Source organism: Oncorhynchus mykiss, chromosome 10 (assembly GCF_057628025.1).
Source record: "Oncorhynchus mykiss isolate SJ-2025 chromosome 10, ASM5762802v1, whole genome shotgun sequence".
Classification (NCBI taxonomy): Eukaryota; Metazoa; Chordata; class Actinopteri; order Salmoniformes; family Salmonidae; genus Oncorhynchus; species Oncorhynchus mykiss.
The window spans coordinates 21,825,244-21,849,045 of record NC_143031.1 but is presented as its reverse complement, the minus strand read 5'-3'; the positions used below and the strand labels follow the sequence as shown (position 1 = coordinate 21,849,045).

Here is a 23,802-nt window from a genome sequence, read left to right as displayed (position 1 = left end):
GTTAAGACTGTTCTATTCTCTTTGATTTAGTTCCTATTGCAACTCAGAAAAATGACAGAATGGATGACATAGTGACTGAATGAAGGATGAATTAAATGTTCAAATATGTTGGAATGAGGAGTTGCACGCATCATGCATGCTCTGCACTTTATTGGGCTAGTAGGCAAATAGGCCTACACTAAGGTTTAATGAGTCTATGGCTGCGTGCCTCCAGAAGGACATCTTCTGAGGCTGAGGGGTGCTTTTCCAAAGATGCATGGTGCGGTGATGCTGCATGGAGATCACAAGCTCTTCAACAGGGCAGCAGTGTTGTGATGGAGGGAATAGCCCATATGGGGACCTAAGACCACTGCAACAGAGTTATTGTAAAGTGTGGGAATACAGTGCCTTGCGAAAGTATTCGGCCCCCTTGAACTTTGCGACCTTTTGCCACATTTCAGGCTTCAAACATAAAGATATAAAACTGTATTTTTTTTGTGAAGAATCAACAACAAGTGGGACACAATCATGAAGTGCAACGACATTTATTGGATATTTCAAACTTTTTTAACAAATCAAAAACTGAAAAATTGGGCGTGCAAAATTATTCAGCCCCTTTACTTTCAGTGCAGCAAACTCTCTCCAGAAGTTCAGTGAGGATCTCTGAATGATCCAATGTTGACCTAAATGACTAATGATGATAAATACAATCCACCTGTGTGTAATCAAGTCTCCGTATGAATGCACCTGCACTGTGATAGTCTCAGAGGTCCGTTAAAAGCGCAGAAAGCATCATGAAGAACAAGGAACACACCAGGCAGGTCCGAGATACTGTTGTGAATAAGTTTAAAGCCGGATTTGGATACAAAAAGATTTTCCAAGCTTTAAACATCCCAAGGAGCACTGTGCAAGCGATAATATTGAAATGGAAGGAGTATCAGACCACTGCAAATCTACCAAGACCTGGCCGTCCCTCTAAACTTTCAGCTCATACAAGGAGAAGACTGATCAGAGATGCAGCCAAGAGGCCCATGATCACTCTGGATGAACTGCAGAGATCTACAGCTGAGGTGGGAGACTCTGTCCATAGGACAACAATCAGTCGTATATTGCACAAATCTGGCCTTTATGGAAGAGTGACAAGAAGAAAGCCATTTCTTAAAGATATCCATAAAAAGTGTCGTTTAAAGTTTGCCACAAGCCACCTGGGAGACACACCAAACATGTGGAAGAAGGTGCTCTGGTCAGATGAAACCAAAATTGAACTTTTTGGCAACAATGCAAAACGTTATGTTTGGCATAAAAGCAACACAGCTGAACACACCATCCCCACTGTCAAACATGGTGGTGGCAGCATCATGGTTTGGGCCTGCTTTTCTTCAGCAGGGACAGGGAAGATGGTTAAAATTGATGGGAAGATGGATGGAGCCAAATACAGGACCATTCTGGAAGAAAACCTGATGGAGTCTGCAAAAGACCTGAGACTGGGACGGAGATTTGTCTTCCAACAAGACAATGATCCAAAACATAAAGCAAAATCTACAATGGAATGGTTCAAAAATAAACATATCCAGGTGTTAGAATGGCCAAGTCAAAGTCCAGACCTGAATCCAATCGAGAATCTGTGGAAAGAACTGAAAACTGCTGTTCACAAATGCTCTCCATCCAACCTCACTGAGCTCGAGCTGTTTTGCAAGGAGGAATGGGAAACATTTTCAGTCTCTCGATGTGCAAAACTGATAGAGACATACCCCAAGCGACTTACAGCTGTAATCGCAGCAAAAGGTGGCGCTACAAAGTATTAACTTAAGGGGGCTGAACAATTTTGCACGCCCAATTTTTCAGTTTTAGATTTGTTAAAAAAGTTTGAAATATCCAATAAATGTCGTTCCACTTCATGATTGTGTCCCACTTGTTGATTCTTCACAAAAAAATACAGTTTTATATCTTTATGTTTGAAGCCTGAAATGTGGCAAAAGGTCGCAAAGTTCAAGGGGGCCAAATACTTTCGCAAGGCACTGTATGTTTCATTATTCCTGGTATATACACTACTGGTTATGATTACAGACAGAGCCCATAGAATAAGGTCTGCCTACAGCGGCCTCTCTCAATGTCAAGGCTATGCTCACGGAGTCTGTACATAGTCAAAACTCTCCTTAATTTTGGGTCAGTCACGGTGGTTAGGTATTCAGCCACGTGTGCTCTCTGTTTAGGGTCAAATAGCATTCCAGTTTGCTCAGTTTTTGGTAAAGTCTTTCCAATGTGTCAAATAATTGTTAAGGTTTTCTTCTGTCAAAAGAGAGGAGGACCAAAATGCAGCGTGGTTATTATTAAACATCTTTAATAAAGATAAACAATACAAAACCAATAAACATACCGTGAAAACCGAAACAGCCCTATTTGGTGCAAACAGAGACAGGAACAATCACCCACAAAACACTCAAAGAATATGGCTGCCTAAATATGGTTCCCAATCAGAGACAACGATAAACACCTGCCTCTGATTGAGAACCACTCCAGGCAACCATAGACTTTTCTAGACAACTATACTACACCACAATCCCATAACCTACAAAAAAACCTAGACAAAACACACCACATAAATAACCCATGTCACACCCTGGCCTGACCAAAATAATATAGAAAACACAAAATACTAAGACCAGGGCGTGACAGTAATTATCTTTTTATTTTCTCATGATTTGGTTGGGTCTAATTGTGTTGCTGTCCTGGGGCTCTGTGGGGTCTGTTTGTGAACAGAGCCCCAGGACCAGCTTGCTTTGGGGACTCTTCTCTAAATTAACCTCTCTGTAGGTGATGGCTTTGCTATGGAAGGTACGGGAATCGCTTCCTTTTAGATGGTTGTAGAATTTAACTTATCTTTTCTGGGTTTTGATAATTAGCAAATATCGGCCTAATTATGCTCAGCATGCATTATTTGGTGTTTTACGTTGTACACAGAGGATGTTTTTTCAGGATTCTTCATGCAGAGTCTCTATTTGGTGTTTGGCACATTTTGTGAATTATTGGATGGTGAGCTGACCCCATACCTCACAACCATATTTCTGTATTTCACATACCGCGTTCAGGTGCTCGTCGGAACTCTGACATTTTCAGCAAGCTACTGGTTGTAGGTATACACATTCAACCAGTTAACAAGTTGACAATTTCTGAGTTCCGACTAGCACATGAACACAGCAACATTAACCATAAGCAAAGATAATTATAATTAACCAAAGATAGTTAAACTATGTCATTTACAGTGGGAGCAAATTAAGCATAGTGGGCAGAACAAGCATGGAGGTGGGCAATGCCAAGCACAGCATGAATTTGCATATTTCCGTTAGGGAACACCTTCTCTGTGAAATGCACTTGTGCACAAACAATTAGACCTTGCACTCCTTCTAGACAACGCCATTTTATAAAACTTTGATAAAGCATCAAGTTTATAAAACAGAGAGTGCACTGTGTTCGTAACAGATGTATAGTTTTGAGAACAGAAAACTGTATTGAGCTCAGATGTTTCATCGATAAGAAAATTTGCAGTATGTCGGCCCAGTTTCATCTAGTTCCATCCTCTTTCCCAGCTGGTGACGGGGCAAGAGAAAACCTTCTTCTTCTCCTTCTTCTTGGTGGACTACATCCCAAAATGTGCATTGCCGCCACCTATTGGATGGCGTAAAAACCGAGATACTTTAACGGAGAAAAAAATACTCATAATATTCTCAAAAACAAAACAAAAGTCAATGTACTCCTTCACTTAGTCAAATGTACTCAGATCCCAGATCACACAGGCTCTGGGGCTCTGATGGTAATGATGTTTGTTTTGATGATAATTATTAGGTGGAGGTCGCTAGCTACAGTAAAGCCAAGCTTTTAGCTAGTTAGCTGCACTGTAAGATAGCTTGACTTGCTAGAAAGTTATAGAAACAAGTTGAGGAAAAACAAAAAAAACATGTTTTATTATTGACTGAAACCATGTTTCTCCTGTCTTGAATGAAATGGTCATATTTTACAATCTCCCAAAAGAAATGCAATCCCTGACGAAAGACTAGGCACTTTTTCTACATTTTATTTTTTTAAATTCTCACTGTCATTTATATATATTTTTATATTTGGTATTTTTAATTGCATAGCAATTCAAAATATACAGTGCATTCGGAAAGTATTCAGAACCCTTGACTTTTTCCACATGTTGTTACGTTACAGCCTTATTCTAAAATTGGTTAAATAAAAAAAATGTCCACATCAACCTACACACAATACCCCATAGTGACAAAGCAAAAACAGGTTTTTAAACATTTTTGCAAATGTATTACAAATAAAAAACTGAAATACTTTATTTACATAATTATTAAGACCCTTTGCTATGAGACTCGAAATTGAGCTCAGGTGCTGTCACGCCCTGGCCTTACTATTCTGTGTTTTCTTTATTATTGTGGTTAGGCCAGGGTGTGACATGGGTGATTATGTGTTTGTCTTGTCTAGGGGTTTTGTAGATTGATGGGGTTGTGTTCAGTGTAGTATTCTAGGTAAGTCTATGGTTGCCTAGAGTGGTTCTCAATCAGAGGCAGGTGTTTATCGTTGTCTCTGATTGGGAACCATATTTAGGCAGCCATATTCTTTGGGTATTTTGTGGGTGATTGTTCCTGTCACTGTGTTCGTTTGCACAAAATAGGCTCAGTCACTTTGGTTTTTTCTTTTCACTTGTTTTGGAAGAGAAGAGAAGAGAAGAGAACGAGCGCCATTCTCCTTGCGGAGATGGTGCTAAATACATCAACACGGTCGGTCCCTGGGATTGGGCTGGCTAACACGATTAGGTTTGCTTGGAAGGGAAAGGAGATGGAGCCTTTAGGACGGGAATCTTTTGGAAGGATAATATTGATGGGGATTCTAAAGCTGACGGTGAAGGACGTGTTTTGTTTCCAAGGCAACTCGTTGGAGGGAGCATACGACGTGGCACTATATACAGAGGCAAAACACGATGATATCCTGAGAAGGGCAAGAGCAGTGGGAGGTGAGAGGCCGATGTGCCACTACGAAATAACAAGCCTGGCGAAGAATAATTTTAGGGTTGTAACTGTCAACATTTACAACCCTTACGTTAAGGACGAAGAGGTGAGGGCTTTTCTGGGGAGATATATGGATAACGTCTCCTCAGCAAGGCACCTCAAAGACTCCCTTGGGTTTTGGAATGGGAGGAGAGGTTTCCAGGCCCTCCTCAGAGAGGACCCAAAGGGACATGGTGGCTACCTCCATCCTCCTGCTATGTTCTCCCTAGGGGCTGACGGGGACGTTGTTTTATGCACGTCAGCCCCCATTTTGCAGACGCTGTATGGCCTACGGTCACATATTCGCCTCATGCAGTACAAGAAAATGCAGATTTTGTGCATCTGAGGATCATGAGGCGAGGGATTGTGACAAGCCTAAGACGTGCCATGGGTGTGGCTCGTCAGCACACCTGTGGCGGGGGTGCCCGGCCCGTCAGCGGTCATATGCGTCTGCGGCTGGGGGGGGAGCAGGGGCGGGGGATGGGGGAAGAAGAGGAGGGGAAGGAAGCACGCCTCATGATCAGAGTACAGGTCCAGAGGGGAAGGCCACAAGGAAGGAGGAGGAGCAAGAAGCGGCGGAAGGAAGAGAGAAGGAAACGGAAGGCACGGGAGTAGGAGAACCAGGAAAAGCGGCGGAAGACGGCAACCGAGTGGAGGAGCATGAGAGAGAAGAAAGCGATGGAGGAGTGGTGGAGAAGGAGACGATGGAAGAGCAAGTGGACTGGGGGGAATGTGCCCTGGTGGAAGAGATGAGGGGTATGGTGGAGGAGCTGGCGGGGGGGGGTTGGTATCTCTCCACTGCCGTCATCACCAAAGAAGAGAATGAAGAGGAGGGAGCGATTGGCCGACAGTGAGAGGGAGGGGATGGCCAAGAGAGTGATGGGGGTGGGAGAAACCTCTGGGTTGCTGCTGGTTTCCACAGGCTCTCAATATCTGTTGGGTGGGGACACACCTAACAGGACTGGGTACAGGAGGAGGTGGGGAGTTTTTTGTTTGGGGACTCAGCCTCCCCGAATTTTTTCCAATCCAGCTGCAGCACGGGGGAGGGTTGTGGGGGTAGACCCAGGGTGCAGGGCACCCCGGAGCCAAACACTATTCCTGCATCCTGGGTTGGTGAGATGGAGGAAGAGGGGGGGATGTTGGGAGTACAGATGGTGTCATCACCGGTAGATATGGAGCAGGGGAGCATCGGGTGAGTCTCCTGTTTTTGTTTTTTTCTGTCTGGGTTTAGAATTTGAGTGTATTACATGTTTTTATTTTATTCTTTCATGGGGTCTGATTTTACTTTTGTTAGTTTAAATGTAAGGGGTTTAAGGGATTGTGTTAAGAGGAGGGCGGTTTTTAGTTATTTGGAGGGTGTGGGGTTTGATTTTTGTTTTTTACAGGAGGTTCACCTGAGGGATGGAGGGGATGTTAATAGGTTTAAGAGGGAGTGGGACAAGGGGGAGTTGGTTTGGGGTGTTGGGGGGGTGCACTCATCGGGGGTAGGGATTTTGTGTGGGCACAGGGAGGTTAAAGTGGAGGATTCTTTTGTGGTAATGCAGGGGAGGGTTATAGGGGTGGATGTCACGATAAGGGATTGTAATTTTAGATTAGTGGTGGTGTATGGACCACAGGTGGTGGCAGACAGGAGGGAGATGGTGGACTGTCTGACGCCCCTGTGTGTCACAAATAGGAAATTGGTGATAGGGGGGGATTTTAATACAGATTTAGGAAGAGGGGGGGATAGCAGTGCAGGCGCCATTGCCAGGCTAATGGCTTGCCATGGTCTGGTAGATGGTGGTCTGCACACTACTCCGAAAATGGACGGTCCTACATGGCGCAACTCCAGGGGGGTTGAGCGGAGGCTCGACTATATTTTTGTACCCAGGTCTTTGGGTAAGTTGTCTGGGCGGCTGTTGCCTGTTTTCTTTTCGGATCACGACGGGGTGCTCCTGCAGGTGGGGTCGCCAGTCTGCCTCTTTGGTAGGGGGTACTGGAAGCTAGATCGGGATGTGCTGGAGGAGCAGGCTTTTGTTGACGGGTTTTATGGTTTCTTTTGGAGGCTTGAGGGTCTCCGGTCCATGTGCGAGGGGGTGGTAGAGTGGTGGGATTTAGTTAAGGTGAGGATTAGGGCTTTTATAATAGGATATTGCAAGAGGAAAAAAAGGGAGGAGAGGAGGGAGGTGGATCGTATCCAAAGGTTAATTGAACTTGAGTACGAGGCAGGCAACCTCGGCGGGTCGTTTGACTGGGAGAGATCCGCAACCCTAAAGGCGCAGCTCAGGGAGTTGCAGGAGCGGAAGGCTCGAGCTTTCCTGGAGCGTGCGCATAGTGGCTTTCTAGAACACAATGAGACTTGTTCTGCTATGTTCTTTAAGTCGGTTAGGGCCAGACAGAGTAGGAAGGTAATGCATGGCGTTAGGTAAGAAAATGGTAGTATAGTTAGAGAACCAGAGGATATGGTCAGGGTGACAACTGATCATTTCCAAGGTTTATTTAAGGAAAGGGAAATAGATGTAGAGCAGGGAAATGTGTTTTTAGAACACTTGTCCAGGCGGTTGCCGGAGGACATTAGAGAAGTGATGGAGGCCCAGATCTCACTAGAAGAGGTTGAGAGCGCTCTTAGGAGGATGGGAAAAGGGAAGGTGCCTGGGATAGATGGGCTGCCGGCTGAGTTTTATCTCAAGTTTTGGGGTATACTTGGACCAGTGGTCCTCGAAGTCTTGAAGGCCATCCTTGAGACGGGGGTCCCGGGTGGATCAATGGCTGTTGGTGTGCTGTCACTTTTATATAAGAAGGGGGAAGTAACAGACCTTGGCAACTGGCGGCCGTTGACCATGCTGTGTGTAGATTACAAGCTACTTGCAAAGGTTTTAGCAGACCGGTTGCGCACAGCCCTTCCCTACGTCGTCCATGAGGATCAGACGTGCGGGGTAGAGGGCCGCTCTATTAGATGGAACCTACAGTTAATCAGGGACTCCATCGCTTGGGTTGAAGATAGAGGACTGCCTTTAATGGTAGCAGCGCTAGATCAGGCGAAAGCCTTTGATCGCGTGAATAGATCATTTTTATTCAGAGTGTTAGGTCGATTAGGATTTGGGGAGAAGTTCATAGGATGGATTCGTACATTATATGTCGGAGCGGGGTGCCGAGTTAGTGTAAATAGTCACTTGGGTGACGTTTTTGACCTCTCGTCTGGGGTCAGGCAGGGGTGCCCACTCTCGGCTCTCCTCTTCGTTCTGTACATGGAGCCTCTGGGGGCTGCCATTAGGGCAGACACAGGGGTGGAAGGCTTGTTGATCCCTGGAAGTGGTGGGCTGCGTGTTAAGATGACGCAGTACGCCGACGACACTTCCTTGCTGCTGTGCAAGGACTCGTGCCTGACAAGGTCCCTTGCCATCTTTGGGGATTTCACCCGAGCGTCGGGAGCAGTTCTGAACCATGCAAAGTCTTCCGTCAAGTTTTTCGGAAGATGGCGCGGTAGAACGGATGTGCCCGGGGGGTTATCTCTCTGTGAGGGGGCCCTGAGGATTCTCGGGGTCCATTTTGAGACCTCCGGCTCAGCGACGCTAAACTGGAACATGCGTATCGCAGTGGTACAGAGGAAGCTAGCAATGTGGAAGGCTAGGTATTTGTCTTTTATGGGCAAAGTCCTGGTTCTAAAGGTGGATGTGTTGCCGTCTCTTTTGTATTTGGCGTACATCTACCCATTGCCGGCTAGTCTGAGGAGGCCTCTAGTGAGGCTTGTGTTTCAGTTCATGTGGAGTGGCAGGTGCGAGTGGGTCGCCAGGGCACGCATGCTTTGTCCCATCGGGGAGGGAGGTAGGGGGGTACCACATTTCCCCCTCAAGCTGGACGCAATTTTTGTTTCTTTCTTGTTAACGGAGCTTGCTCATCCAGTGATACACCCGTCCGGTTACCTCCTGCGGGTGTTCTTCTCGTATCAGGCGAGAAGCGTAATGGTGTGGTCTAACACGGGTCCTCGGGCGGAACAGCTGCCGTGGCACTTTGGTCATGCGGCCAAGTGGCTGCGTGAGCACCCTGAGGTTGAAGTTGCCCGAGTATGTTTAGATCACAGGCACCTGTACGAGGAGGTCAGAAAGGCAGGGAGTCCGGCGCCTGTAGTGGGCATTTCGGAAGTGGTCTGGGAGGGAGTGCAGGCGCGGGGTCTGGACAACAGGCTCAAGGACCTGAATTGGTTGAGCCTCCATAAGTGCTTGCCGGTACGTTCCATCATGTACCGGTATAGTTTGGTGCAATCCCCCACCTGTCCAAGATCTTCTTGTGGCAGGGAGGAGACTGTGCGCCATGTCTTTTGGGACTGTGCCTTTGCCGGAGTAGTATGGGCTAGGGCACGGGTGTTGTTAGGTTTGGTAAGGGGGGATTTTGTATTGACGTGGGCCAGGTTAGAGAGAGGTGTAGGGAGAGCGAGAGGGACGGATAGGGATAGGTTTCTGCTCTGGCTTCTCATGAGTCTCTTTAAACGGGGGCTGTGGGAAGCCAGGCAGAACATGGTGAAGACAGGGAGAGATTGGGGGGTGGAAGGGATAGTGAGGAGGGTGGAAGGAGATTTGAGGGGGAGGATGAAGAGGGAGGAGAGGAAGTGGGGGCAGCATGCTGCCCGGGAGAGGTGGAAGGGGGGTTTAGGGCTGGGTGTCATTTAGATTTGTAAGGGGATAGATTAGGGACGTGGAGATAGGGAAAGGTAGTTTGTAGGATGACGGGGAGGGAAGATGCTCCCCTGAGGTTTTGTTTGGGGTTTTTGTTTTGTTTAAATTAAAATACCACTATTTGAGTTTGTATGGAAATTATGAGTTGTAAAGAATGAATGGTATTGATGATAATAAATTATTTTTATAAAAAAAAAATAAAAAAAAAAAAAAATAGGCTCAGTCACTTTGGTTTTTCTTTTTTCATTGTTTTGGAAGAGAAGAGAACGAGTGCCATTCTCCTTGCGGAGATGGTGCAAAATACATCAACACGGTCAGTCCCTGGGATTGGGCTGGCCAACACGATTCGGTTTGCTTGGAAGGAAAAGGAGTTGGAGCCTTTAGGACGGGAAACTTTTGGAAGGATAATATTGATGGGGATTCTAAAGCTGACGGTGAAGGACGTGTTTTGTTTCCAAGGCAACTCGTTGGAGGGTGCATACGATGTGGCACTATATACAGAGGAGAAACATGATGATATCCTGAGAAGGGCAAGAGCAGTGGGAGGTGAGAGGCCGATGAGCCACTATGAAATAACAAGCCTGGCGAAGAACAACTTTAGGGTTGTAACTGTCAACATTTACAACCCATACGTTAAGGACGAAGAGGTGAGGGCCTTTCTGGGGAGATACATGGATAACGTCTCCTCAGCAAGGCACCTCAAAGACTCCCTTGGGTTTTGGAATGGGAGGAGAGGCTTCCAGGCCCTCCTCAGGGAGGACCCAAAGGGACATGGTGGCTACCTCCATACTCCTGCTATGTTCTCCCTAGGGGCTGACAGGGGGACGTTGTTTTATGCACGTCAGCCCCCATTTTGCAGGCGCTGTATGGCCTATGGCCACATATTCGCCTTGTGCAGCACAAGAAAATGCAGATTTTGTGGATCTGAGGAGCACGAGGCGAGGGATTGTGACAAGCCTAAGGCGTGCCACGGGTGTGACAAGACTCTGGTCTGATAAAACCAACGCTTTGGCCTGAATGCAAAACATCTGGAGGAAACATGGCATCATCCCTACGATGAAGCATGGTGGTAGCAGCATCATGTTGCAGGGATGTTTTTCAGCGGCAGGGACTGGGTGACTAGTCAGGATTGAGGCAAAGATGAATGGAGAAAAGTACAGAGCGCTCCTTGATGAAAACCTGCTCCAGAACACTTAGGACCTCAGACTGGGGTGAAGGTTCACCTTCCAACAGAACAACGGCCCTAAGCACACAGCCATGACAACGCAAGAGTGGCTTCGAGACAAGTCTCTGAATGTCCTTGAGTGGCCCAGCCAGAGCCCGGATTTGAACCCGACCAAACATCTCTGGAGAGAGCTGAAAATAGCTGTGCAGCAACGCTCCCCTTCCAACCTTACAGAGCTTGTGAGGATCTGCAGAGAAGAATGGGAGAAACTCCCCAAATACAGGTGTGCCAAGCTTGTAGCGTCATTCCCAAGAAGACTAGAGACTGTAATCGCTGCCAAAGCTGCTTCAACAAAGTACTGAGTAAAGGCTCTGAATAGTTATGTAAATGATATGTTTCAATTTTCAGTTTCTTAATACATTTGCAAAAAAAAATTTAAAACCTGTTTTTGCTTCATCCTCATTGGGTATTGTGTGTTGATTGATGTGGGGAAAAAACGATTTATTCCATTTTAGAATAAGTAACAAAATGTGGAAAAAGTCAACAGGTCTGAATTCTTTCCTAATGCGCTGTACAATATAGAAAAAACTAAGTATATACAACAGAGTACACAAATATTACAAACAACAGAAGGTAATACAGCATTTTGATTTCTTTTTTGTTATGAGAAGAAGGTGTTTAAAAATATTGTTGAACTTTATTCTCAAAATTAATAAACAGAAGTTTCACTCAAAATGGAATTTAGCTAAAATAAGAATGAGGTTGATTATGAAGAAAGGCTTCGCATATTCTTTGCTACACTGAGTGTACAAAACATTAACACTTTCCCCCAACCCACAGGGATGCTGGTCTCCGGTTGTTAATCACAGAAGGTACAAGAAACAGACATTTATTTTTAAAACATTTAAAGATAATGTTCAGTAGGGGTAGCACTTGTGGATTAATTTATATGAAACTTCTTTAATCATATTAGTTTTAAGAAATTTCTGTGATAGAGACCAAATGTTTTCCATTAATATTTCTTAAAAAGGTCATTCCAGAAAGATATGACATATGAAAACTCTCCTCCATCTTGTCTTGCATCCATCTTGTCCTCCCTATGCTCTCTGTCCAGTAACGGAATGAGTTTTCATGAGGATAAACGTACGGCATAATGAAATACGTCACGATGTTAACAGGGCATCACACTAATTCTCTTAGGAGACCCCCAGAAGTATGCACACTTTGTTCTAGCCCAGCATTCAACTGGCAGAACAGTTCATGGTATTTCTTATTCAAAGGTATGTAGGCCAATTGGGAAATCACCCAAACAAAGATAGTGTAGATACAATTACTGAAAATCAAATCAGAGTGTAGCTGGGTGCGTAATTGGCGGCAGAGAAGTCGGGCGCAGGAGAGCAGAACTGGGTGATAACCAGAGATTTATTTAGCAAAACCAACAGCATCCAGAATAACAAGATACATGGGCACAAAAATAACCAGTCGTGCACTCACGGGAAACGTGCACAAGCACTACAATAAACAATCCCACACAAAGACATGGGGGAACAGAGGGTTAAGTACACAACAAGTAATTGAGGGAACTGAAACCAGGTGTGAGGAAAAACAAGACAAAACACATGGAAAATGAAAAGTGGATCGATGATGGCTTGAAGACCGCCGAGCGCCGCCGGAACAAGGAGAGGACCCGACTTCAGCGGAAGTCGTGACACAGAGTTCATTTGTTACACGTGCAGGATGCAGCAGGTGTAAACAGTACAGTGAAATGCTTGCTTACAAGCTCAACAATGCAGTTGTACCAAGTAATATAAAAGTACACCGTAGAATTAAATAAATACACACGAGAATATACACTATAAACAAGGTGGGGGGATACTTCCACAGAATAATCCATACCTATGTTGAAATGTTCTTTTATTTCAGTATAAAAATAAACTTTGATTTAAAAATATATATCATACATAATAGCAGCTTATGAGCCTGTGTACACACATAATTATCCACTGTATCACAGTAACGTTACATGTTTCAAAACAATATTAAAATAAAAAATATATTTTTTGTCACATTTTAGGTGCTTAAGATTTGAATTCTCTATGTGAATTCCCAATATTAAAACACACACTGACATTTTTTACAGTTCCGTCTCCTTGATCTGAGGGCTTAGGGTTGCTCCATCTGTTTGTGGGAGGACTTGAATTTCAGGAGCCTCTTCTGTTTTGGTGTTTGTTGTTGTTGTCGTCTCTGTTGCCATTGGTTCCTCAACGACATACTTTGTGAATCCAATGTTAAAAAGTCCTAGAAAACAGGCATTTTTTAAATCATGTGGAACATAAAATGTCCTACATTTTAGCATATATTAGACACCCTACTGGGCACACACTGGTTGAATCAACGTTGTTTCCACATAATTTCAATTAAATTCAGTTGAATCAACGTGGAATAGACGTTGAATTGTGGGATAGGTCTTATAATTGTGCTTTTTGTCATTGTGTTCTTTCATTGGTTGATTTTTTTTTTTTTTCATATGGCATGTCACAGAAATCAGACTATGTAGGATGTAAAATATTACCATTTCCCCTTCTTCTGGATTGTTTCTCTTCATTGCTTGATTTTGATCTGCTGCTCTCCACAGATTGATCAGAGTCTTCATTTTCTGTAATGATCAAAACTATGATAATTTCTGAGTAATTACTTGTGAAAAGTTTAAGATTTAGTGGCAACCCAAGTCCTTGAGGGCTGCAGGTTATTCGCTGTTTTTTGTTCTTTCTGATCTAGACCTGAAAAACCATGTTTGGTTAACATCAACTGATCCAAGAAAGAAGAAAGGAAAACCAACAGAGCGAAATTCCAGTTGAGGACTAGTTGTGCACAACTGCCATAAACCAAAGATGACAAACATGCAAAGTCATGAGAAGATCCTAAACAGTGAGAGCCGAGAGGTGTGCTGGTCTCTAGTTACCTTTCTTCCAGAGTATGTGAGCCCTCCTCAGCTTGATTACAAAGAATGCAACGACCACCAGCAGACCAAGGATGAGGCACGTCACGAGGAAGATGAGCAACGGCGCACTGCTTCCATTTCCTCTCTGCCTCTCCGTCTCATCGAAGATTCCTGTGAATGAGACCACCAGTGCAACTTTAGCCTCTTCTACTGTAGCCTTATATCTAAATCTGGCTTACACAGCTCCTAAACATGACACACTTAACCAGATCTGTATGCACTTCGGAAAAATAGTAAGACTGTCTTACCTGAATCCTGAATCCTATTGTTTTATCCACAAATACACTCCATATCCTCTAGAAAAAGGTGATTGTAGGTACTGTCTGGAATAGCTGTATGATGAATGCATCCAGACAGTACCTACAGTCACCTTGTTCAGGAGGATATGGAGTGTATTTGTGGATAAAACAATCGTTTTTCAATTGATTATACTATTGGATACTGCTTTGATGGACATCTGAATATTTTCCAGGTATTTTACAAATGTTCCATCCCGAGAATAAATCGCTTTTCCCGCCAAAACAGGAAGTGTCATTCAAAAGCAATTTAAAGCAAATAAAAATGTCTGGATTTGATTAGAGCTTTGATCAGTATGAAAATTCAAACCTGATGCTACCTGAGCCGTATATTAAATACATTTTATGAGCCCTACAGTAACGACATTTAATGAGCCGAAGCCTAAAAAAGCCCAAATGATTGTGCCGTTATCCAATACATATATGATATAGGCTATTGCACATTATGCACGACAGAAAAAACATAAAAAGCCATAGATGTAGCTAGCTATATGCTCTCTTGGTTAAATAAATTAAACTAGCTCCAGCAGACTAATCTTTTTGATTGTGAACTCTATTACTGTAATATATTGTAGCCTATTATATTGTAGTATATGGACTGCAATTATGCACATCGTTCAAACCATGATAAAGCAGAAGAGAACATGCCTTTCCAAATCATGTCCAATCAATTGAATTTACCACAGGTGAACACCAATCAAGTTGTGGAAACATCAAGGAGGATCAACGTAAACAGGATGCACAATACCGAGTCTCATAGCAAAGGGTCTGAATACCTTTAGTAAATAACGTATTTCTGTTCTTTATTTTTAATAATAGTCTAGCTTTTCCTCCATGGGACTCTAAGAGCTAAGGAGCGTTTTTTAAGGAGGCCAGTGGAGCACAGGTGATTTAAAGCAACGCTATTCAAGTGATAGGGTTTTTTTTAACTCTGCAGCTGCAATAGTTTTTTTTAACGATCTTTACAATTAAAAACAAGGTGACCCCGAAAGCCAGATGAGTAAAAATAGACGCTCATTCGGTCTTTATATTACTGTAGCATAGGCTATGCTGTAGCAAATGTAGGCCTCCCGGTCACAAGACAAAAAGTGGTCTGTCTGTCTGTCCCCACCCTGAGCCTTGATTCATCATGCAGAGGGCATAGAGAAGCCAGATTTAGATATCGCATGTAATTTAGCAGTTCCCTTTCACGCCATGCTGTTCATATAAATCATTTATCATAATTTACCTGTTTCTCACAGTTATTTATCCCGGGAAAAGGGAGTAGTTTTGGCCCGTAAAGGTCACGGTTCCCACCATTCAACCATAATTTGTAGTGATGGAAAATCACCACTAGGTGGAGAAGCAGCCCACTGAATAACTTGTAAGACTAGATGGCAATGATACTGTGAATTTCTTCCCATACAATACTAGCTATGGTTAGTCTCGTTCTTACCTGTAGTACTGGTTGAGTTGCTACTGCTGTCATTAGCAAGTGTGTATCCTGTAGCTTCAAACACTGAGTGGGCTGGCTGACCTGGAGGTGAAGATATTCAACAGACATTGATAACTCCAATGACGAAATGCATTTGTTGATTCATTACAAACTAAATAGACTTCTAGTTGTTGATTTGTGGTTTTATTGTATTGATATTACAGTACAGTGTAAGTCATTTTCACTCACTGATTGTACTACAGATGAAAATGTTGTAATTTAAGTCAATATATATAACAACAAATGGCAAAATCCAGGTACCTTAAATGAACACAAAAAAAGCATGAGCTGAAATTCTGGTTTAAATTGAGGACCTATATGGCTAATATTGCTATTCACTTTCATTTCAGGAAACATCCTTGATGGTATGAGAACCAAGTGCCTTTGTTTTGCACCTAAGCAGTTTTCAAACTTTTCACAAACACAAACTTTTCACATGTTGAAAACCAACTCGCAAAACATTTGTAGATGTAACCTCAGGGCAACATGGCTGTTAATAAAATGTCTTACTTACTGTGAGTGCTGAGTTGTGAGTCAGGGGTTGATGCTGGTGAACGCTTTGTATTGGGCCAATCTAAGGCTGTAGCTGTTGGTTTTTCTGTTGACACCTGTGTACCAGGCCAACGGGAGACTGTTGTTGGACCTTCTGTACTTGGCCAATGAGAGGTTCTCGAAGTGGAGTGTGATTCCTCAGAGGCTATAAGATAGAAGGGAATTTCAGTTATTGATGTTTGTGTGGTAAAGATACCCTAGTGTGCCATGACACTACAGTTCTTATGGCATAATTTTAAACCAGTGAGAAAGTACCCACAGTGTGACTGTGCAGTGAAACCACAAATGTGCACACTTTCCTTTCAATGTTCCTCAAATAGAACACTACAAGCAGAACTACATTTTAAATAAAGGCATACCTGTTATTTTAAAATCTTTGTTGGATATTTCCACCTTACTCTCAAGGAGGTCATCTGAGCTTTATGTCATAGTATTGTCATTTTTTATACCCTACTAAATTCAACCTCCCATAGCTTGAAAGTGTGAACAATGAACTTGGGACTTACGATTCTGTCCAATTTTTACGAAATTCATCAGAGAAGAATTGTGTAAGGCTGGATGGCGAACGATGCATTTCACTGTGACTCTCCTCTTGTGGGACTGAACATGCAAGATATCCAGGGAGGAATATGTGTTTTTTTCCAAAAGATACTGGGACTGAGGCTGAGCTAAATAACAAGAGAAAGGTTCAATTAACTTTTGGTAAAGTGTCAAAATGTCATATGTAACAGAACGTCAACAACCATCATACTGATTCTTATAATACTGACCTGCACTGCCCTTTACAGGGAGAATACAGACATTTAACTTCCCTTTATTTTGGATGAGATAAAGTGGAATGTGTGGGGGATTTGTTTTCGCAGGGGAAGTCTAAACTGTTTTGAGGCATTTCCCTTCGTTATATATCATCACAACATCCTCAGTCTCTTACTACTCCATTTTGACTTGTCTTGTGTTGTCTTACTACTCCATTTTGACTTGTCTTGTGTTTTTATTTTCCACAATCCCTTAAAGTGGTTGTTATCATTGGTTAAATATATTGAATAATGTAAGTGGGGCTCTAGGTAGCCTGGAGGGTCGGAGCATTTGGCCAGTAAGTGAAAGGCTGCTGGATCGAATCCCCGAGCTGACAAGGTAAAAATCTGTCGTTCTGCTCCTGAGCAAGGCAGTTAACCCACTGTACCCCGGGCGCCGAAGACATGAATGTCAATTAAGGCAGCCCTCCGCACTTCTCAGATTCAGAGGGGTTGGGTTAAATGCGAAAGACACATTTCAGTTGAATGCTTTCAGTTGTACAACTGACTAGGTATCCCCCTTTTAAGTGAACGGCAGGGCGGGGCAGGGAAGCAAACCAAGGTCGCTGGTGTGAAATGCAAACACCCTATGCATTGTGCCAATAGAGTTAACCCACTTGGTGTGAAATTGATACGTTCCTGATTTTGCGAAGAATGCTACACTGCCCCCTCCAGACAGAAAAGGCAAGTCTCCGCACTTCAATCTACCGTTAACCTCTTACACGTCTGGCCGTGCTTTCCACTTCTGGCCGTGCATCACGGCCGCCATTCCACTTCTGTCACAAATATAGAGTCAGGGGTTATGCTCTGCCAGGAAGTCTTGTTAAGTGTTGATTGTGCACAGGTGTGGCAACCAGGGTGTGGCAACTGGCAGAGCTGTGAGGCTGTTGGAGTTTGGTGGCCATGTAAACCTTTGATTTGAATATTTCGTTTTTGTTTTGTTGTCCTTTTTGTATATACTATTATTTGTTGGTCATGCACCATTTTTTAACATAACTCACTTGGGCTGGTCAACCAGGAGTCAAAACACACCCTTTAGCTAGGCCTAGGACCCCTAGAAATAGTAAGTGTACCAAAATCAGAAGGTTTCGATCGTAACATAATCCCTTGTCATGAAATCTACTAAGAGAATCTAGAATAAAGGTAACTTACCATCAATTTCTAACCCACTCCCCAAAAGCCATGAAATTTTGGGAGGATGGCTATTTCCCACTGCAGAACATTTGATGGCAGTCTTTCCATTGTGTTCTGTTATCTCCAATTTTGGCATACCTTGAGAATGACAAAAAGAGTGAGGTTATGATTTTGGGATTCAACTGAATTAGTTGGAAGTGGGAATGGGGCAAGCACTCTACCACCTGACATCTGCTAAATATGTGTATGTGACCAATAACATTTGATTTGATCCAATATGAATGTTCGGTCACACTTTATTTAGATAGATTATCTACAGATGGTCATACTATGTTTATAAGCAACTGCTTACTAAGGTTATGGTTAGGATAAGGGTTAGTGGATAATTAGTTGAAATGTTGTTGACAATTATCGAACATGTATAAACCATTTACTAAGGACTATCCACATAAAGAGTTACCGAATATTTTACTAGCAATGGTCATCAAAATTGTTAAAAGGTTTTATAAACAATTATCATAAATGCAACAGTTGGACAATGGATGAAGATATATTTTTTAATCCATCAGGTATTGAATGAATTATAGCACATAACATGTTTTACTGGCACGGCCAAATAATGAGTTCAGGTATTTGTGGGAATTCAGGTATTCAATTTGTAAAATGTTTTTTCTTCTTCTTAGAATGCACTCATACATACATTTTCTATTGTTATCAGGTATTTATTTTATATTGTGTTAAAATAAAGAAAATTATATGTGCCTCATTTGCATAAATATCCAGTGAGATTTAGGTGACAAGTGGATTTTGCACCACTCAAACACAGGAAATAGATGGCTGAAAAAGACACATCCCCAAGTGGGCGGGGCATTCGCGTTGACAATTCTACTCAGTAAAGACAAAGGCTGTGTGCTTTCTTAATCACTATAGACAACAATGATATGACAATATGTCATACTTACCCAAAACTGTCACGGTAACTGACTTCACTACAGGCACTTTTGTGTAATGTAAACATGTGTAGAGGCCTCCATCTTTGAAGGTGACATCAGACACACTGACTGAAAAATCGGACTCGGACAAGTTGATTATCTTGTAGCGCTTATCCCTCAGGGCTGTTAGTGACGATAAGGAAGAGAGAATGCATGTCACATCATGACTCAACTACTTTAGTTCATAACAAAGATGTTACAATATGAGTAGGAACAAACATTTTTACTTGTATCATGTACAACTATTATTATTCTAGCTATATAGCTGTCAACATGTATTGCTCATTTAGTGGGCTTCCAGTCTACATTCAAATGGAGATACTGCTTCGTTTCTGTATATAAAATAAAATGAACGTCTATATGTGGTATTATAATATCCTCACCCTTATGGCCATTGAAAAACATCACATGCCCGTTAGGATTCTTCCATTCCACGTGGCTCCTGTGAGCATTTCTAATGTGACACTTAATAGTTAGAGTCTCACCCTCCATCACGGTCATATGTTGCACTGCAACGGAACCTGCAATGGCAAATACAAATGAGTTAGTTTAGGACATACTTTGATTGACAGGATAGAATGTTCCAACATGATTGAAACATGAACATAATGAAACATGTTCACCCTACTTTTCAACAGCACTTTCCTCTTTCTTACAGTATTCCATTAACATAATATGATTATGGATGGACTGTATTGAAAAGCAATCATACAGAGGAGATTTAGGGGTCGTAGAATGATGAGTAAGTGGGCAGTGTAAATTATCTGGATAAGACCTGACAGACCCTTATACCGACCCCTCATTTCTCACAGCTCTGACTCATAGCACTATTCTACCACTCTGCCTGCCCCTGGTCTCAGACTCTGCCTCTGGGGGCCACAGATGAAACTGAAGTAGACTGAGTTGCTATTGTCGGGCTTGAGGTGTGACAAACAACATGCGGGGTGTGCATTTGCCCCTACACTGCATGTAGGCCTACAGATTATGCAGCCAACTTTCACACAGCCTTCTACACTGCAACTGACAGGAAATCAAACATAGTGTGGTCAGTCACCATTCACATGAGGGGTGTGAAAGCGAAAGCAAGGGGCATGTGGTTTTCGTCACACTGTCTACGTGAGCGTCATGTGTTCCTTTTTCCTATGCTACTGCTATGATGACTAGTGGTAGGCCTACTGTATATGGAAAAATTAACTGTGGTGGCAAATTGACACCGTTGGTGTTGGTGGGCTTGAAAAGTTTTGAAGGGTAACTGTTTTCATACATTGTGTGGGCTAAAATAATGTAACCTTATAATAGGGTAATGCCATATAGCACCTACTGAAATGAAAGAAATGAAAGAAATTCCATGGGGATGGTCTGTGGTGGTCCATGGAATTACTGTAATTTAGAATTAAACCGTTGTGATTATTAGAGCTGTCTTCAACGATTGAATTCAATATTCATATATTAAATGAGGTACAGTATATGAACCCCAATGAGAGCTGATGACAACCTTTAATGGTTGAAACATTGTGATAATAAACACAGAGCTTGTATTACAGTGCTGAGTCTTTTTGCCAATTCCTAATATACTGCATAACTAGACTCTTTTTGTTATCAATTTAAAAACCATGCTATATGATTAAAAAGTCACCAAATGACATTCAGGGATGCAAAGAATAATTTGCCAAACATATTTAAACAAGGCAACAATTAGTACACATTTTCACTGTGATACAATCCAAAGAGCATTTGATCATGTCTATTCTTTTTGTGTTGTCACTACTTGTCAGACTGCCAGAGAAACCACAAGATGGTTATCATACTATACTCTAGCAATAAGGCACGAGGGGGTATGATATATGGCCAATATACCACGGCTAAGGGCTGTTCTTATGCTCGACGCAACGCAGAGTGCCTGGATACAGCACTTAGCAGTGGTATATTGGCCATATACCACAAACCCCTGAGTTGCCTTATTGCTATTATAAACTGGTTACCAATATAATTAGAACAGTATACCCATGGTATACGGTCTGATATACCACGGCTTTCAGGCAAATCAACATTCAGTCCTCGAACCACCCAGATTATGAAATAGTATTGTATATACGCTATGTGACACTGGAAATAAAAAACTGATGACATTGGCAGATTATTGAACATTTTTGGAAGATATTGTGTAATCAAAAGTACCAGTATCAATAAAAAAACAGTTCCATTTTAATTGATCTGACATGCTGACAAAGATTGTGGAAACATTTACAATTTAAAAAATATCTAAATATAAATACAGCAATCATATTGATTTGTGTTATCTTACAACAAACACATATATCTCTGTCAATCTGTATTGTATAGGCCTACATGTACCCTGCCTGAGTACTTTGTACCTAATTGTCTCTGACACAATTACTTTCAGTGAAGTAGCCTACTCACCCCTTACAAACAAGACTAGGAAGCAAAGCTGCAGCTTTAGTGGCATCTTGAATGTCAGATTCAGATGTGGACTATCAGAGCCACTTCCTCTCTGAGGTGCCTTTATACACTATAGCAAGGGGCCTTCCATGACATCACAGCAAAATTCATGGGGTTTCCACGCAACACTGAATACATTTACTTTCAAAGGCATTTCGGGTGATACATTTAGAGGTTGTTGATCACATGGAATGAAAAATAAAACAATGTTGATTGGATTATGATTTGACAAATATTAAGAATGTCTATTTTCTAGTCTTTATGACATCTCTTGAAAGTTATCACCATGCACCAATGTTGTAGCCTGGTAGAACCAGCCTGATCCCTGCGTTTACTATTCTATTTCACTTATAATACATTATCAGTCTGGGCGTTGTCCAATAGATGCGGGGTTGGAGGCATTAATGTTATTATGGTGAATCATCGAAAGACTGGGTGTAGTAGTGTGAGTCTGCTGGATCCCAGCCCACTCTGGATGAAATAGTAGACCAGGTAGCCAAAAGGGCTTTAAAACTAGATTTAATTGGCATTCTTGCTCCACTTGGTAGAGGTGAGGCCAGATGTAAGATTAGAGACATTATTATAGATGTGTGGCAAAAGAGGTGGGACCGCGAGCCCAAGATCCGGCAGTTATATGCCCTCCAAAGAAAGGTTGGTGGACCAAAATTCAAAGGTCAGATTAGGAAGGAAGAGGTGGTGTTTGATCGGTTGGGCCTAGGACATTGAACTCATTACATCTGGTTGGCAAGCATGTGAATAGTTTGTGTACAGTGTATGGTTGATGAAACAGTGAAGCATGTGTTGATGTATTGTTGTAGGTACCGGAATGTAAAAGAGAGGGAAAGATTCATGTGTATGGTTATTGAGGTTGTATGGGGGGTTGTAAGGGATTTTTTGGATGGGTTTGTTAGAAGTTAGTAAGGCTCTTTTTTTATTTTCTTAGTAGTACAGGATTGGGTAGGAGGGTTGAGTTTTTCTTAATGTTTGTTTCTTTATTCATTTATTGTAGGTGGTAGCATGCACTTCAAACATTTGTTTGCGGACCACCATAATACCATAGAAGACTAGATGCAGCGTTTTGGAATAGAGCACAATAGTAATGTAGTCTTTTTGTAGGCACCAACTCCACCATGGTTTGCAGGGAAAAACCTATGGGAAAATGAATGGAGTTTTTTGGGGATAAACACACGAAAATAAGGTTTGTGGTAAACACAAGCTTAGTTAGATCTTATACGTTTTGTTCTATGAGATAATCTCCATCAGCTAACATTACTTTTTGTGAATTTTGAAGCATGTATTTTACACAAAGCACAAAGGATTCATAATTCATAAAGGTCATGTTAACTGACTGATATTATCTCATAGAACAAAACGCAGGGAAACAGGGAAACTTAACTCAGTTTAATCTCATTTCTATCAGCATGTTAAATGTGCAACCAGAGGGAAAACAATTCTAGACAACCTTTACTCCACACACAGAGATGGGTACAAAGCTATTCCTCGCCCCCCATTTGCAAAGCTGACCATAATTCTATCTTCCTGATTCCTGCTTACAAGCAAAAATTAAAGCAGGAAGCACCAGTGACTCGGTCTATAAAAAAAGTGGCCAGATAAAGCAGATGCTACAGGACTGTTTTGCTAGCACAGACTGGAATACGTTCCGGAATTCTTCCGATGGCATTTAGGAGTAAACCACATCAGACACTGGCTTTATCAATAAGTGCATTGAGGACGTCATCCCCACAGTGACTGTATGTACATACCCCAACCAGAAGCCATGGGTTACAGGCAACATTCGCACTGAGCTAAAGACTAGAGCTGCCGCTTTCAATGAGTGGGACTCTTACCTGGAAGCCTATAAGAAATCCCGCTATACCCTCTGACTAAGATCGAATCATACTACACCGGCTCCGATGCTCTTCGGCTATGACAGGGCTTGCAAACTAATACAGACTACAAAGGGAAGCACAACTGAGAGCTGCCCAGTGACACGAGCCTACCAGACGAGCTAAATAACTTCTATGCTCGCTTTGAGGTAAGTAACATGCATGAGAGCATCAGCTGTTCCGGATGACTGTGTGATCACGCTCTCCATAGCTGATGTGAGTAAGACGGCAGGGTAGCCTAGTGGTTAGAGCGTTGGACTAGTAACCGGAAGGTTGCAAACCCCCGAGCTGACAAGGTACAAATCTGTCATTCTGCCCCTGAACAGGCAGTTAACCCACTGTTCCTAGGCCGTCAATGAAAATAAG

At 42.6% G+C, this 23,802-nt stretch overlaps 1 protein-coding gene across 2 annotated transcripts; it reads right to left on the bottom strand.

Annotated features, from left to right (window-relative positions):
* Nucleotides 1-12,251: 12,251 nt before the first annotated feature.
* Nucleotides 12,252-21,618, bottom strand: crtam (cytotoxic and regulatory T cell molecule). Of its 2 annotated transcripts, none has more exons than XM_021617176.3 (10): nucleotides 21,512-21,618; nucleotides 19,576-19,611; nucleotides 19,061-19,213; nucleotides 18,117-18,236; nucleotides 16,677-16,838; nucleotides 16,133-16,315; nucleotides 15,580-15,660; nucleotides 13,810-13,959; nucleotides 13,420-13,503; nucleotides 12,252-13,145 (listed from the first exon to the last, which is right to left on the bottom strand). In XM_021617176.3, the coding sequence occupies exons 1-10, from the start codon at nucleotides 21,555-21,557 to the stop codon at nucleotides 12,982-12,984; spliced, it is 1,179 nt and encodes a 392-aa protein (XP_021472851.3). In that variant the 5' UTR covers nucleotides 21,558-21,618; the 3' UTR covers nucleotides 12,252-12,981.
* Between the last annotated feature and the right edge of the window lie 2,184 nt (nucleotides 21,619-23,802).

What these genes read in the sequence shown, in the direction of transcription:
- crtam (XM_021617176.3), bottom strand. Translation starts at nt 21,557, where the DNA reads ATGCCACTAAAGCTGCAGCTTTGCTTCCTAGTCTTGTTTGTAAGGG. An exon ending in GAGTGGGTTAGAAATTGATG is followed by an intron (nt 16,839 to 18,116) that starts GTAAGTTACCTT and finishes CTTGTTATTTAG; the next exon opens with CTCAGCCTCAGTCCCAGTAT. An exon ending in ATCCAGAAGAAGGGGAAATG is followed by an intron (nt 13,146 to 13,419) that starts GTAATATTTTAC and finishes CCTGTTTTCTAG; the next exon opens with GACTTTTTAACATTGGATTC.